A 15,783-nucleotide genomic window follows, 5' to 3' on the forward strand; every position below is an offset into this window, starting at 1 on the left:
GGATCCGCTTCGCGAAAGTCATATTCTTGACACTGCTCTTATGTTCAGTAGTTCTTCTCAACTGTATGTAATGAAACCTAAGATTACCTGGGGTACCAATGTAAGAAATAACACGTAAAAAAAAAATTAACTGCATAGTTTCCTAGGAACGCGAAGCGAGGCGGCCATCTCTGTCGGCACCGGAAGTATGTATTAAGCACATGATCTGCTATAAAAACGAAGTAGCCTACCAGGCATCATTGAAAACCAGACGGTAGGAAAGCGTGCTGCCTTCATTCTCTATTCCAGTGCATACAGATGACATGGATTCTTCCTCTGCCCCTGTTCCTGACCATTTGATAAGGGGCCATTCTAAATCAAAACTAATTTTACATATTAGTAAAGACAATAGTCTGATGGGTAAAAATCACTTGAGAGAACAGCTGTGCAGTCTGAGGAAAGGAACAGTCGGAAGTTCTTTGCTACTTTCTCAAATCATCAATAGCATATAGTCGCACCATGCAGCCCATATGTTTGGATTTCTAAGACATTCTAAGGTTTGTATCATTAACAACTAAAGTTGCCAAATAACTCTAAATCTAGCGTTGTCTATAGAACCTGTTTCAAATGATCACTTTTATGTTCAACATAGCCTTCATATGTGAACTCGATCCGGAATGGGACAAATATCCTTCATATTTTTATTCAGCTATGTTCAATTATATTCTTACTATAAAATAATGACACGGGACTTATAAGCCTATCTTGTCAGCTTAATGTACAATCCTATAGCCTATGGCATGGAGCATAGCCAGATAACATACAGTATCTAGCCAGCTTAATGTACAATCCTATAGCCTATGGCATGGAGCATAGCCAGATAACACAGTAGGCCAACTCATATTCTGTTGTTTTGAAATACATTTTCTTCATATCATGTTTCTTTAGACCTGACTAAAATAAATAATGGATTTATTGTGGTGGTGTATATTAAATGGATTTGTTCCAAAGGCGCACCTCAGTAGCTTGTATGTGTGGAGGTCTGGAGATGCAAAACATGTTTATGTTAATTAACGGTCAACTACCTTGAGACCGGCAGTCTTCTGCATGACTGCCACAGCCCTACTCACCACCCCTGCTCTACCTTTCCCCTGGTCTCTATCTATCTCCCACTCTCCCTCTTTAACCCAACACTCACCCCGTCTCCTCTCCTTTCCAAAACCCCACTCTCCTCTTTCCGTCTATCAACCCAATCCTGTTCTCTCTCTCTACTCTCCTCTCCCTCCCGTCTTACTGGTCTGTTTCTGCAGTGTAAACAGTTGGTTCTCCAGCCTGGTCATCTGGTTCTGCAGGGTCTCTACTGTAGTTCTGTGTTCATCCTGAAGGTGGCGGATCTGCTCCCTGAACCCGGAGCGCTGGGCCACGGCCTGCGAGGTCAGCTGACCCACCGTCTGAGCATGCTCTGTTCGCAGTGACATAATCTCAGCCTGGAGAGACATGAATCTGGGGGGGAAGGGGAAGAGAGGAGAGAGGGAGAGAGTATGAATTAAAGGAGAGAGGGGCAAACAGATTAAGGCTGTTACTGTGGACTTGAATGTTAACAGACTGAGATAAAATCTATTAGCTCTGAGAGGTAATACAAGTATTCAGGCACACATAAACCCGTACCTCTCTCTGAGCTCGGCCTCTTTAGCAACGGTCTCCTGCAGTATCTTGTTGTGTCGTTCCAGCAGTGTGTCATGTTCCATCTGGAGCTGTTGTAGTTCTGCAGTGCTCACCGCCAGACTCTGCTGACTGTCCTGCAGCTTGGCTTTATACTGGTCCACCAAGGACTCCGTCTGCTCTCTGTCACACACACATTATCATCATATGACACACACCACACACACACACACATTATCATCATATGACACACACAGTATCTGTAGATATACCTCTCCTGTTTAGTGGCGTCTCCATCGCTCTGTGCTGAGGTTTTGTTCTTCTGTTGTTTGAGGACGTTGTGAACTCTGACCTTATAGCTGTCAAACTCAGCAGTGACAGATGACAGCTCAGCCTTTGAAATAACATTCACATCACACATTAATTCATGTTTTACTTAATTAAAAGCCAAACAAACTGTTTGTAAGCACACATTTTAGAAGCACATATTAGGTGGTAGCGGTTTTCATATTACATCTCTATTTTCACCCTGAACTGCATGTAGTTGTGTTTCTGCAGACCAGCAGTACATTAACATGATGGTGTATTGTGTGCCAATGTATCAGTATTGTAATGAATAGTACAGTGTTAGTGTGTACGTCCCTGAGGTAGGAAACCCAGCAGCACTTCCTCTAACGTGGAGCCAGACCGTACCATTCATCATCACCCACTGGACCCCAGGGGGACACCCACATAATAAAATGTTTGGTTCCAACCATTTAGCAAAGCTGCACACTAACACTTAACTGATGAGAAATCCATAGCGACATTTCTACTGCCTGAGCTGAGAGAGGGGATGGAGAGAGAGAGAAAGAGAGAGACATTGGTTCAGACAGAGGTTGGAAGAGGGAGAGAGGAAAGGAGAGGGAGTGCGAAGGAGAGGGAGAAGGAGAGAGAGAAGTTGAGAGAGAAGGTGAGGGAGAATGAGAGAGAGAGAGATGGGGTTTAGGGTAGAGGAACGGAGACGAGAGATAAAGGGAAGGCAGAGAGAGAAAATAAGATGAGAGAGGGAGGAGAGAACTGGATGATGATTATGCGTGTACCTACCTTGGCAGTGTTAGCCTCCTGCTGTAGTGTGGTCAGTCTCTGTTGCAGGGAGCTGCTTGTTCTCTGCTGTTGTTCAGTCAGAGTCCTCAGCTGCTCCTGTAGTCTGTGGCGCTCCGCAGTCAGGTCACAGCACTGGATCTATACAAGAACCACTGATAACTGATACAACACTTAGGGACAGATAACATTGTGACACAGTACGTACTCGTCCATTACCCCTTTCAGACAGAAGGTGTTTCATTGAAAGCACAGTCTTGTTGCAGGCTCAGATGTCTATTTGTATTTATTATAGATCCCCATTAGATGCTGCCAAGGCAGCAGATACTCTTCCTGGGGTCCAGGAAAAATTAAGGCAATTATACAATTTTAAAAACATTACAATACATTCACAACAGATTAAGTCTGTCTGAATGGGTTCAGGGTCTGCCATCTTACCTTGTTGTTCTCTAGTTGCTGTTGATGTGCCTCCAGCTCTCCCTTCAGAGAGGCCAGCGTCATCATCTGAATGGCTTCCTGCACACACACACACACAAACACACACTTAATACACTACTTACCTTCACAGCCACTACACATTCAAGGAAACCCCAACTCCAATGTATTACAGAACACTGTAAACACTCATTTGACTAAAGTAGTGATGTAGGAAGAGGTCCACTGGAACCCTCTCTGTAGTCCGGGTAACCAGGTCCCTTGGGTCTGACCTGTCTCTTGGCATCAGCCAGGTCTTTCTTGGTTTTCACCAGCAGCTGTTTCATCTTGGAGCTCTTATCCTCCCCCTGGTCCATCTGGGACTTCAGAACCTCTGGGAGAACACACAGAAACAGGTTAGAAGAATGGATAACAGTAGAAAGGCCATTGTTATAATGAATTAAACATATTATAGAGACATATACACTTTTGATTTTCAGTAAACTTAGATTGTTAGGGGTTCCTTGAGTGGCACAGCAGTCTAAGGCGTGCTAGAGGCGTCACTACAAACCCGGGTTCGATCCCAGGCTGTATTACAACCGGCCATGATCGGGATTCGCATAGGGTGGCGCACAATTGGCCCCGGGTCGTCTGGGTTAGGGGAGGGTTTGGCTGCCATTGTAAATAATAATTTGTTCTCAACTGACTAAATGTAAAAAAATATTTAGTGCTTTCGTTAGGAAAGTAAGTAAAAGTATGTCAGTGGGGCAAATGGTAGGGATCAGTGTTTGTGGGTACCGATCTCCTGGTTGAGTGTGTCTTCTTTCTGTGTGTGTGTGTGTATCTGTGTTTTCAGCTCCTCCACACACACGTCCTTCTCTGACAGTTTGGTGTTGAGTTCTTTGACCAGGCGTTCATAGTCTGCCATCTCCATGTCCAACAACGAGCTCTGCTGGGCCTCCTGGAAGAATGACACACACACATTCACAACAGATCAATATAGATCAGGTATATCTCACTGGTCACTCCCAAAGCCAATTCCTCCTTTGGTCGTCTTTCCTTCCAGTTCTCTGCTGCCCATGACTGGAACAAATTGCAAAAATCTCCCTCACTAGCTTTAAGCACCAGAGCAGCTTACAGATCACTGCACCTGTACATAGCCCATCTGTAAACAGCCCATCTATCTACCTACCTCATCCCCATACTGGTATTTATTTATTTATTTTGCTCCTTTGCACCCCAGTATTTCTACCTGCACATTAATCTTCTACCGATCTACCATTCCTGTGTTTAATTGCTATATTGTAATTACTTCGCCACCATGGCCTATTTATTTCCTTAACTTACCTAATTTGCACTCACTGTTTATAGACTTTTTGTTATCTTTTGTTCTACTGTATAATTGACTGTATGTTTTGTTTATTCCATGTGTAACTCTGCGTTGTTGTATATGTTGAATTGCTACGCTTTATCTTGGCCAGGTCGCAGTTGCAAACGAGAACTTGTTCTCAACTAGCCTACCTGGTTAAATAAAGGTGTTCTCAACTAGCCTACCTGGTTAAATAAAGGTGTTCTCAACTAGCCTACCTGGTTAAATAAAGGTGAAATAAAGATACACACTGTCTGCATCGTAACATATAAACACACAATCCCATTTCTACACACATCTTAGTATGAGTAATGGAAAAGCAGCTTCCAGTGTTACTTTGACATCCTGCTAGATTCTGAGTGTTGTTTTTTCGGACTAGAGGCAACACGACACACATTACAACATCACAACACAACATCGCGACACAACATCGCGACACACATCGCGACACACATCACAACAACGCGGCACACATCGCGGCACACATCGCGACACACATCGCGACACACATCGCGACAACACGGCACACATCACGGCACACATCACGGCACACATCACGGCACACATCACGGCACACATCACGACACACATCACGACATCGCGACACAACATCGCGACACACATCGCGACACACATCGCGACACACATCGCGACAACACGACACACATCCCGGCACACATCACGGCACACATCACGGCACACATCCCGGCACACATCACGACACACATCGCGACACACATCACGACACACATCACGACACACATCACGGCACACATCACGACATCACGGCACACATCACGGCACACATCACGGCATCACGGCACACAACATCACGACACACAACATCACGGCACACAATATCACGACACACATCACGACACACATCACGGCACACATCACGACACACATCACGACATCACGGCACACATCACGGCACACATCACGACATCACGGCACACAACATCACGACACACAACATCACGACACACATCACGACACACATCACGACATCACGGCACACATCACGGCACACATCACGACATCACGGCACACAACATCACGACACACAACATCACGACACACATCACGACACACATCACGACACACATCACGGCACACATCACGACATCACGGCACACAACATCACGACACACAACATCACGGCACACAATATCACGGCACACATCACGACATCACGGCACACAACATCACGGCACACAATATCACGGCATACAACATCACGGCATCACGGCACACAACATCACGGCACACAACATCACGGCACACAACATCACGGCACACAACATCACGGCACACAACATCACGGCACACAACATCACGGCACACAACATCACGGCACACAACATCACGGCACACAACATCACGACACACATCACGACACACATCACGACACACATCACGACACACATCACGACACACAACATCACGGCACACAACATCACGACACACATCACGACACACATCACGACACACATCACGACACACATCACGACATCACGGCACACATCACGGCACACATCACAACATCACGGCACACATCACGACACACATCACGACATCACGGCACACATCACGGCACACATCACGGCACACATCACGGCACACATCACGACATCACGGCACACATCACGGCACACATCACGACATCACGACACACAACATCACGACACACATCACGACACACATCACGACACACATCACGGCACACATCACGGCACACATCACGACATCACGGCACACATCACGGCACACATCACGGCACACATCACGACATCACGGCACACATCACGACATCACGACACACAACATCACGACACACATCACGGCACACATCACGACATCACGGCACACATCACGGCACACATCACGACATCACGGCACACAACATCACGACACACAACATCACGACACACATCACGACACACATCACGACACACATCACGGCACACATCACAACATCACGGCACACATCACGGCACACATCACGACATCACGGCACACAACATCACGACACACAATATCACGACACACATCACGACATCACGGCACACATCACGACATCACGGCACACAACATCACGGCACACATCACGACATCACGGCACACAACATCACGGCACACAACATCACGGCACACAACATCACGGCACACATCACGGCACACATCACGACATCACGGCACACAACATCACGGCACACAACATCACGGCACACAACATCACGGCACACAACATCACGGCACACATCACGACATCACGGCACACAACATCACGGCACACATCACGACACACATCACAACATCACAACATCACGACACACATCACAACACCACGACACACATCACAACACCACGACACACATCACGACATCACAACATCACGACACACATCACATCACCACGACACACATCACAACATCAGGACACACATCACAACATCAGGACACACAGCTCCCAGTGAAGGTTATAAGTAAGAGCTTTACCACCTCTTTATTTAAGTGGCCTTGCCATGTTTGTGCGTGTGTGTGCGGGGTACTGTGTACCTTGCGTAGCTGCTCCAGCTCCTGTGTTGTCTGCTGAGACTGCTGCTTCTGTCTGCGGAGCTGAACTGTCAACTCCTCCACCTCCTTCTGCAACGATGACAGCTCCTGGAGACACAAAACACGGTTATATTTTTGGGTGACCAACAACTGATTCCAAATCCTATTTTCCCTAACCTTAAACATACCCCTTAAGTCTAAAATAGCCTTTTTAGAAGCGATGACTGGAAAAAATGTCCTCACTGAATTTCTGTTACTTTACAATTCTTGTGAGGACTTCTGGTACTCAGAAGAATAGTAAAACGTGTACACACATTTAGGTAATTTAGCAGACGCTCTTATCCAGAGCGACTTACAATCAGTGCATTGAACAAAAATAGTTCTCACACACACACACACACACACCTTTGTCTTCTGTTCCTTCAGTAGTCGCTCAGCCTGCAGGTCTCTGTTCAGGGTGTCTGTCTGTCTGTGTAGTTCTGCTGTCTGTCCTTCCATCTGTCTCACCGTATTCCTCAGAGTCTCCAATTCGGTCATCAGGTCCTCTCTCTCCGACCACAGCTGTTCATGCTGGACACAGAACACACACACAATCAAACTTCACTCATGAGTTCTTGGCAAACACCAGTCCCCTTGGCCATATAAATCAGCCAACCAGGGATACAGAACACTTCAACAATAACATCACATCACGTAAACATATCTAACATAAAGACATCCAGGGATGTCTCAGACACTGTTATGAGTTTCTCTGTCTGTATTGTCCCAGGGGAGCTCTCGGCTCACACAGCCAAGACCAGCATCTGTCTCAGTAGACTGACAACACCACAACAGCAGATGGAACCAGCCACTGGTTAATTTACACACACTCCGTTACTTCACAAGAAACAGACAATTAGGAAGAGGAAAATATAATCATAAGAAGAGGAGGAATGAAAATAATGAACTAATGGACAGTTTGTATTTGGACCGAGGGGGAAATTGTCAGTTTGGTTGAGCACGCTGGATGACTTCTGAGCATGATTTGTGTGTGTGTCTGTGTTACCTGTTGTACTGCGTTGTTTAGTCGTTTGGTCAGCTCAGAGATCTGTTTCTCAGCTCCCTCCACCGTCTCTCTCTCCTTATCCAGCTGCTCTGTCTGCCTGTCGTAGTCCAGCTGCAAGTTCTGCAACACACACACTTAGTATTAAACACATTCACTATTGAATAGGCGTTGTGCAGCTTAATTAGGCAATGAGGCACGAGGTGGTGTGGTATGTTTTATGCACGACACAACACGGAGTGCCTAGACACAGCCCTTAGCCGTGGTATATTGGCCATATAACACAAACCCCCGAGGAGCCTTATTGCTATTATAAACTGGTTAACAACGTAATTAGAACATTAAAAATACATGTTCTCTCTATAAATCGGGTCTGATATACCACGGCATGCAGCAAAATCAGCATTCAGGGCTCGAATGTCAAGCTGCCTGTTCTACAGCGACAGGGTATTCAAACTTCACATGCGCCGAACACAATAAGTGCAGACTTTACCCTGAAATGCTTACTTACAAGCCCTTAACCAACAGTGCAGTTCAAGAAGAGTTAAGAAAATATTTACCAGGTAGACTAAAGTAAAAAAAAAAAATGTAAAAAAGTAACACAATAAGAATAACGAGGCTATATACAGGGGGCACTGGTACTGAGTCAGTGTGCGGGGGTACAGGCTAGTTGAGGTAATGTGTACATGTAGGTGGGGGTGAAGTGACTATGCACAGATAATAAACAGTGAGTAGCAGCAGTGTACAAAGGGGGGCGGGGGTCAATGCAAATTGTCCGGTGGCGATGTTATTAATTGTTCAGCAATCTAATGGCTTGAGGGTAGTAACTGTTGAGGAGCCTTTTGTTCCGAACCTTGGCGCTCCGGTACCGCTTGCCGTGCGGTAGCAGAGAAAACAGTCTATAACTTGGGTGACTGGAGTCTCTGACAATTTTATGGGTTTTCCTGTGACACCGGCTAGTATATAGGTCGTGGATGGCAGGAAGTTTGGCCAAAGTGATGTACTGGGCTGTTCGCACTACCCTCTGTTGCATCTTACGGTCAGATGCCGAGCAGTTGCCATACCAGGTGGTGATGCAAATGGTCAGGATGCTCTCAATGGTGCAGCTGTAGGACCTTTTGAGGATCTGGGGACCCATGCCAAATATTTTCGGTCTCCTGAGGGGGGAAAAAGTTTTGTAGTGCCCTCTTCGACTGTTTTGGTATGTTTGGACCATAATAGTTCATTGGTGATGTGGACACGAAGGAACTTGAAACTCTCGACCCGCTCAACTACAGCCCCGTCGATGTTAATAGGGGCCTGTTCGACCCGCCTTTTCCTGTAGTCCACGATCAGCTCCTTTGTCTTGCACACATTGAGGGAGATATTGTTGTGCTGGCAACACACTGCCAGTTCTCTGACCTCTAGGCCGTCTCATCGTTGTCAGTGATCAGGCCTATCACTGTTATGTCGTCAGCAAACTTAATGATGGTGTTGGTGGTCTAGGATTTTTTTCTTCTCTGGTTGCACATGTGACATGCTGGTAAAAATTTGGTAAAACCGATTTAAGTTTGCCTGCATTAAAGTCCCCGGCCACTAGGAGAGCCACTTCTGAGTGAGCATTTTCTTCTTTGCTTATGGCCTTAGAGTTGGTTGAGAGCAGTCTTAGTGCCAGCTTCGTGGTAGTAAATAGACGGCTACGAATAATATAGATAAGAACTCTCTTGGTAGATAGTGCGGTCTACAGCTTAACATAAGGTACTCTACCTCAGGTGAGCAATACCTCGAGACTTTTTTAATATTAGACATCGAGCACCAGCTGTTATTGACAAATAACTTGTCTTACCAGAGGTAGCGTCTCTGTTCTGCCGGTGCATGGAAAATCCCGCTAGCTATATATTGTCCGTATCATTGTTCAGCCACGTCTCGGTGAAACACAAGATGTTACAGTTTTTGTCCCGTTGGTAGGATAATCTTAATCGTAGGTCATCAATTTTATTTTCCAATGATTGCAAGTTAGCAAGAAGAACGGCTGCCAGTGGGAGTTTACTCGCTCGCCTACGGATTCTCAGAAGGCTGCCCAATCTGCGGCCACTTTTCCTGCGTCTTTTCTTCACGCAAAAGGCAGGGACCTGGGCCCGATCCAGTGAAAGCAGGATATCCTTCTCGTCGGACTCGTTAAAGGAAAACGTTTCTTCCAGTCCGTGGTGAGTAATCGCTGTTCTGATGTCCAGAAGTTATTTTCGGTCATCCATTCAGGTCTAGAACAAAACTCCCATTAAACACAGCAGAGTGATTTGATCTCTAATGGCTTCCAGAGCCAATTCATAAAGACAACCGTCTGATCCCATTTAATGTGGCTGTTGTGCATTATACTAACTGAAACACAAACAGAAAGCTCTCTGCTGAACAGACACACTTAGCAGCTATGGCCAGAAAGCTAGAGCATTGGGGGAAAAGCCACTGTTATTTTCCTCATCATCTCTTCAAGTGTTTTTTGTAATAAAACAGATTTGTACCACCGGCTAAATAAGCAATTCACTATTCTGTGTTGTTCATTCTGTATACGGTAGGGATGTAGTGAGGGGTCTGGGCTAGGGGTCAGGGGTGAGTAGTACCTTGTATCCCTCTGCTCCATGGATGATGTCTTTCATTGAGCTGGTCACTCTCTCTCTCTCAGCCTTCAACACCTCCACTTCCTCCTTCAGCGACACAGCCTCTTTCCTGCTGGTGTCCAGCTCCTTCCTGGCTTTCACAGCCACCGCCTTGATCTTATTCATCCTCTCATCCTTCTCTTTGCTTTCCTTCTCCAGCAGGGCTGAGATGGAGGGAGGAGACATCATCACACACAGATCATTGGAGGAATCAGTATCCCTCAATGATTGGCACTTTGTATCTGTCATTCTTAAATGAGCTTAATAAACATTGAGGAAGATCATCTCAAAACAAACAATAATTACATGTTTTGTATTGCTCATCTGTCATAGTATTATTACACAGCGTTTCCTGTTCTACATTGGACAGTAGTAATTAGGAACATACCGATTTTCTCAGTGAACTCATTGGCTGTGTTCTCCTCTGAGACAGGAGACGGGGCTGAAGACTGGTGGGGGGAAAGAGAGAGGGAGGAAAAAGTCAATCTGTAGAACTAATGAAAAATACCACAGCAGTCACTTTGACAAACCATGGCTTAAGAAAAAAGCGGTGGGCAAAAAAGCAATCCCTTTATGTCCTTTAGATGTTGTGTAGATGTTTTGAAGGAAAGAAGCCAGAAGAAGTACTTACGAGTAAGCCAGCCATCTCACTTCTCAGCTGAGATATCACTGTGTCCTTCTCTGTTAGCTGCTGTTGTAGCTCTCTCCTCTCCTTCTTCGCCTGTTCTTCCTCCTCCTCTCTCTCCGTCTCTCTCCCCTCCTTTTCCTCCCTCTCTCTGTCTACCAGTGTCTCTGTAGCCTGGCTGACCTGTGTCAGTAGTTCTTGGTTCTCTGTTCTCATCTTCTCATTGGCCAGTTTCATCTCTCTTAGGTCTTTCTGTAGAGCTTCAGTATCTCCCACCACCTCCCCCAGATTACTCTTCAGCAGGCTCCTCTCCTTCTCCAGCTCGTCTATACGAGCCTGTAGCTCCTCCACCTCCTCCCCTGGGCTCCCCTGCACATTCTTAGAACTCTCCCTCTGCACCACCTCTAGATTACTCTTCAGCAGGCTCCTCTCCTTCTCTAACTCCTCTATACGAGCCTGTAGCTCAACCACCTCCTCTCTTTGGCCTTGACTCTCCTCCACCTCCCTCTCTCTTTCCTCCCACAGCCTCATCACCTCCATCTCTCTGTCCTGCAGTGCTGACAGTGTTCTGTCTCTCTCTGTGCTCACCACATCGACTGTTTCCTCTAACTCCTGAACAGCACTCTCCTTCATCTGTAGCTGAGAGAGGATCTCCCCGTTCTGCTTGCTCAGATCCTCCACTGAAGCCCTTAGCTCTACAGCTAACACTGTCTGCACCTCAAGAGATGCTTTTAGCTCAGACGCTAACACTGTCTGCGCCTCTACTGAGTTCTTTAGCTTGAGGGCTAACGCAGTCTTCTCCTCCATAGACGTCTGCAGCTGCTCTTTCAGCCCCTCGGCTGCCTGTGTCTGCTTTAGGAAGCTCTCCAGCCTCTTCTCCAGGCCCTGGACCTTTTCCAACAGGCTGTCTCTGTCTTCATCGAACCCTTTCACCCTCTCCACCAGACCATCTCGCTCCTCAGTAAGCCTTCTGACGCTCTCCTGTAGCTCCTGGACTGCAGAAGCCGCATGTTCCTTCATAGCTTCATACTGTCTGGTGACGTCCCCGGTCCTCTGACCTAGCTCAGTCTCCAGGCCTCTCAGGATGTCTCTGGTGTGTTCGTACTCAGCCACCGCCTGGCTCCTGTCTAGGTACTCACACTGGGACCTCAGCTCCTGAGCCTGACCCTGCTGTTCTTGCAGGGTCAGGCTCTGGTGGGCTGCACCAGGGACAGGGCAGGACAGGCTCTGTCTGAGGCTGGAAGGGCTAGCAGGACTGGCAGGTAGGCCGTCCACTGAATCTCTCTGTGGGCCGCTCTGCTGGAGCTGAGTGAAAGCTTGAGCCTCCTGAAGGTCACGGTTAGGGGTCGCAACCTCCCGGGTCATCAGCAACTCTTCGATTTTAAACTGTAGTTCCTCCTTCTCTGTATGAAACTCCTCCCTCACCCTCTCAAGCTCCGCCTCCAGTTTAGTCTTTACATTCCCCAGGAAGGTCAGCTCGTCTTGCAGCATGGTATTCTGGGATTGCTGGTCCTCCAGGGCAGATCGTAGCTGTCCGCTCTCTGTCTCTCCATCACTGGCATCAATCAGACTTAAACCAGACAGCTCCAACATCCTGGCTATTCCTGAGCTGCGGCCGCTAGGCTCCTCCTCACCTTCCTGCACATCTTGCAGGAAGCTGTCATAACAAGAGGTAGAAGATTGGATTAATAAAGCACTTTTTCTAGCTGCTCAAAGTATTTTACTGTACATTGTATGACTTAGCTCATCCATCACCAATGTGTAGCACTAGGCCCCACCTGTCTTTGAGAGCCAGCTGCTCACTGAGCTCCTCTTGGAGGAGTAGCAGTCTCTCTTTCTCCATCTCAAAGTCCTCTTCCAGAGCTCTCAGCTCCTCTTCATGTTGCACACTATGCTGAGCCAACTCCTCTCTCAGGTTCTCTACTTCCTGCTGGGCCTGAAAGGAAAATAAACACACACACACTTTATTGCAACATTTAAAGCAGGTGGTCTTCATCAACTATCAGCTTACAACAGTGTAACGGTTTTTCTTTTGTGACATTTTTTATACACTAATTTTTAACTAACCTCTGTCAGCGCCCTCTGGTGGTCTTCTTGCAGCGCTGAAGCCACCTGGGTGCTTCGCTCCAAGGCTGCAGCTAGCTCTGTCTGCAGACTCAGGATCTGTGACTCCAGGCTGCAGCTAACGGCTTCTACACTCTGGTTTGTGTGTTCCCTTTCTCTCTGCTTTTCTTTCTCTCTTTCGCTCTCTTTCTCTCTGTCATTCTCTTCTTTCTTCCTCAGAAGCCTCTGGAAAAATTCAACTTCTTCTTTGTGTTTGGCTTGGGATGAGTCTAAGCTCTTCTCCAAGGCTGCAATTTTCTTCTGGTGGTCTTCCTTGGCCTGGTCCAACTCTCCCAGCAGGGTGGCCAGTTTCTCTACTGCATCCTGGTCATATTCAACAGAAAACAAAGTTAGAACTGGACTGGAACAAAAGGCTAAACACCCTGTAGTTATCAAGGGCCAGGGTGGGTGACTACTGGTCTGGCCTACACAGACAGATGACATGGTCTACTATAGTTCACCTGTTCCCGGTGCTTGACCTTCTCATTCTCCTTCCGCAGCAACACCGCACTCTGCTGGGTCTCAGCCTTTTCCAGCAACAAGGCACTCATCCTCTCGGTCAGTTCCTAGTAGAACAGAATGGAAAACACATTACTGACAATCACTCATTAATAAAATAGAAATGAGCAGAACACCTTTGCACTTCAGCAGCATGAGATTATACATTTTCTCATGTAAGATTTTAAGACCACAAACCTGTATGATGGAGTCACCTGAATTGCCTTTTGGCTGAGACTTGAGAGTATCAACCTCCTTTTCCAAAACTGTAAAAAAAAAAAAAAAAAAAAGAGAAACAGAAAGGACAGCAATTATTAAAAAAGGAAATCCAACCAGCTACTGTATTAATATTATCAACGATCACAACATTGAATGGTAAACCATTCGCACAAAACTGAAAGCGCAAACCACCGCATTTACCCAGGTGACTGGTGACTGGGAAAATGGTTGAATGCTAACAATGTATTTATTCCCTCCATAAGGAAATCAAACAGGCAAAACGTCAGTACAGAGAGAAAGTGGAGTCGCAATTCAACGGCTCAGACACGAGACATACAGTGGGGCAAAAAAGTATTTAGTCAGCCACCAATTGTGCAAGTTCTCCCACTTAAAAAGATGAGAGAGGCCTGTAATTTCATCATGAGTGTTTTTTTGTAGGTGACCAAATACTTATTTTCCACCATAATTTGCAAATAAATTCATTAAAAATCCTACAATGTGATTTTCCGGATTTTTTTTCTCATTTTGTCTGTCACAGTTGAAGTGTACCTATGATGAAAATGACAGGCTTCTCTCATCTTTTTAAGTGGGAGAACTTGCACAATTGGTGGCTGACTAAATACTTTTTTTGCCCCACTGTATGTGGCAGGGTCTACAATCACGGACTACAAAGGGAAAACCAGCTGCGTCGCGGACACCAACTTCTTGCTGCCAGACAAGCTAAACACCTTCTTCGCCTGTTTTGAGGACAACACAGTGCCACCGACGCGGCATGCCCCCAAGGACTGTGGGCTCTCGTTCTCCGTGGCCGATGTGAGTAAGAAATGTAAGCATGCACTAGCCCAGACGGCATCCCTAGCCACGTCCTCAGAGCATGTGCAGACCAGCTGGCGGAAGTGTTTTTACAACTGACCCCACTTGTTTCAGGATGTCCACCACTGTTCCTGTACCCAAGAATACAAAGGTTACTGAACTAAAAGACTATTGCCCCGTAACACTCACTTCTGTCATCACCCCCCCAACCCCTCTTTTACGCTGCTGCTACTCTCTGTTTATCATATATGCATAGTCACTTTAACTATACGTTCATGTACATACTACCTCAATTGGGCCGACCAACCAGTGCTCCCGCACATTGGCTAACCGGGCAATCTGCATTGTATCCCACCAACCCCTCTTTTACGCTACTGCTACTCTCTGTTCATCATATATGCATAGTCACTTTAACCATATCTACATGTACATACTACCTCAATCAGTCTGACAAACCGGTGTCTGTATGTAGCCTCGCTACTTTTATAGCCTCGCTACTGTATATAGCCTGTCTTTTTACTGTTGTTTTATTTCTTTACCCACCTACCTATTGTTCACCTAATACCTTTTTTGCACTATTGGTTAGTCTGTAAGTAAGCATTTCACTTCGGCACACGTGACAAATAAACTTTGATTTGAAGTGCTTTGAGAGGCTAGTTAAGGATCATATCACCTCCACTGACACCCAAGATCCACTCTCATTTGCTTACCGCCCCAATAGATCCACAGGCGATGCAATCGCCATTGTACTGCTCTATCCCATCTGAGGAATACCTACGTCAGAA

The 15,783-nt window shown here is 46.4% G+C and overlaps 1 protein-coding gene across 4 annotated transcripts in view; it reads right to left on the bottom strand.

Annotated features, from left to right (window-relative positions):
* The window catches only part of LOC110520377 (GRIP and coiled-coil domain-containing protein 2), a 42,708-nt gene that overhangs the window by 19,352 nt on the left and 7,573 nt on the right, over nucleotides 1-15,783 (bottom strand). For 2 of the 4 annotated variants that reach the window (XM_036974904.2, XM_090230154.1), the window contains exons 4-20: nucleotides 14,182-14,232; nucleotides 13,930-14,034; nucleotides 13,433-13,792; nucleotides 13,144-13,301; nucleotides 11,372-13,022; nucleotides 11,129-11,189; nucleotides 10,705-10,904; nucleotides 8,111-8,230; nucleotides 7,471-7,635; nucleotides 7,069-7,173; nucleotides 3,937-4,099; nucleotides 3,432-3,532; nucleotides 3,163-3,240; nucleotides 2,728-2,865; nucleotides 1,914-2,035; nucleotides 1,648-1,824; nucleotides 1,274-1,482 (exon numbers count right to left, since the gene is read on the bottom strand). In XM_036974904.2, the coding sequence (XP_036830799.1) occupies nucleotides 1,274-1,482; nucleotides 1,648-1,824; nucleotides 1,914-2,035; nucleotides 2,728-2,865; nucleotides 3,163-3,240; nucleotides 3,432-3,532; nucleotides 3,937-4,099; nucleotides 7,069-7,173; nucleotides 7,471-7,635; nucleotides 8,111-8,230; nucleotides 10,705-10,904; nucleotides 11,129-11,189; nucleotides 11,372-13,022; nucleotides 13,144-13,301; nucleotides 13,433-13,792; nucleotides 13,930-14,019 (3,898 nt within the window). In that variant the 5' untranslated portion in view covers nucleotides 14,020-14,034; nucleotides 14,182-14,232. Of the gene's footprint in view, nucleotides 1-1,273; nucleotides 1,483-1,647; nucleotides 1,825-1,913; nucleotides 2,036-2,727; nucleotides 2,866-3,162; nucleotides 3,241-3,431; nucleotides 3,533-3,936; nucleotides 4,100-7,068; nucleotides 7,174-7,470; nucleotides 7,636-8,110; nucleotides 8,231-10,704; nucleotides 10,905-11,128; nucleotides 11,190-11,371; nucleotides 13,023-13,143; nucleotides 13,302-13,432; nucleotides 13,793-13,929; nucleotides 14,035-14,164; nucleotides 14,233-15,783 lie in introns of all 4 variants that reach the window. The other 2 variants (XM_021597654.3, XM_021597655.3) reach the window with 1 other exon arrangement.

Source organism: Oncorhynchus mykiss, chromosome 3, assembly GCF_057628025.1.
Source record: "Oncorhynchus mykiss isolate SJ-2025 chromosome 3, ASM5762802v1, whole genome shotgun sequence".
NCBI lineage: Eukaryota > Metazoa > Chordata > Actinopteri > Salmoniformes > Salmonidae > Oncorhynchus > Oncorhynchus mykiss.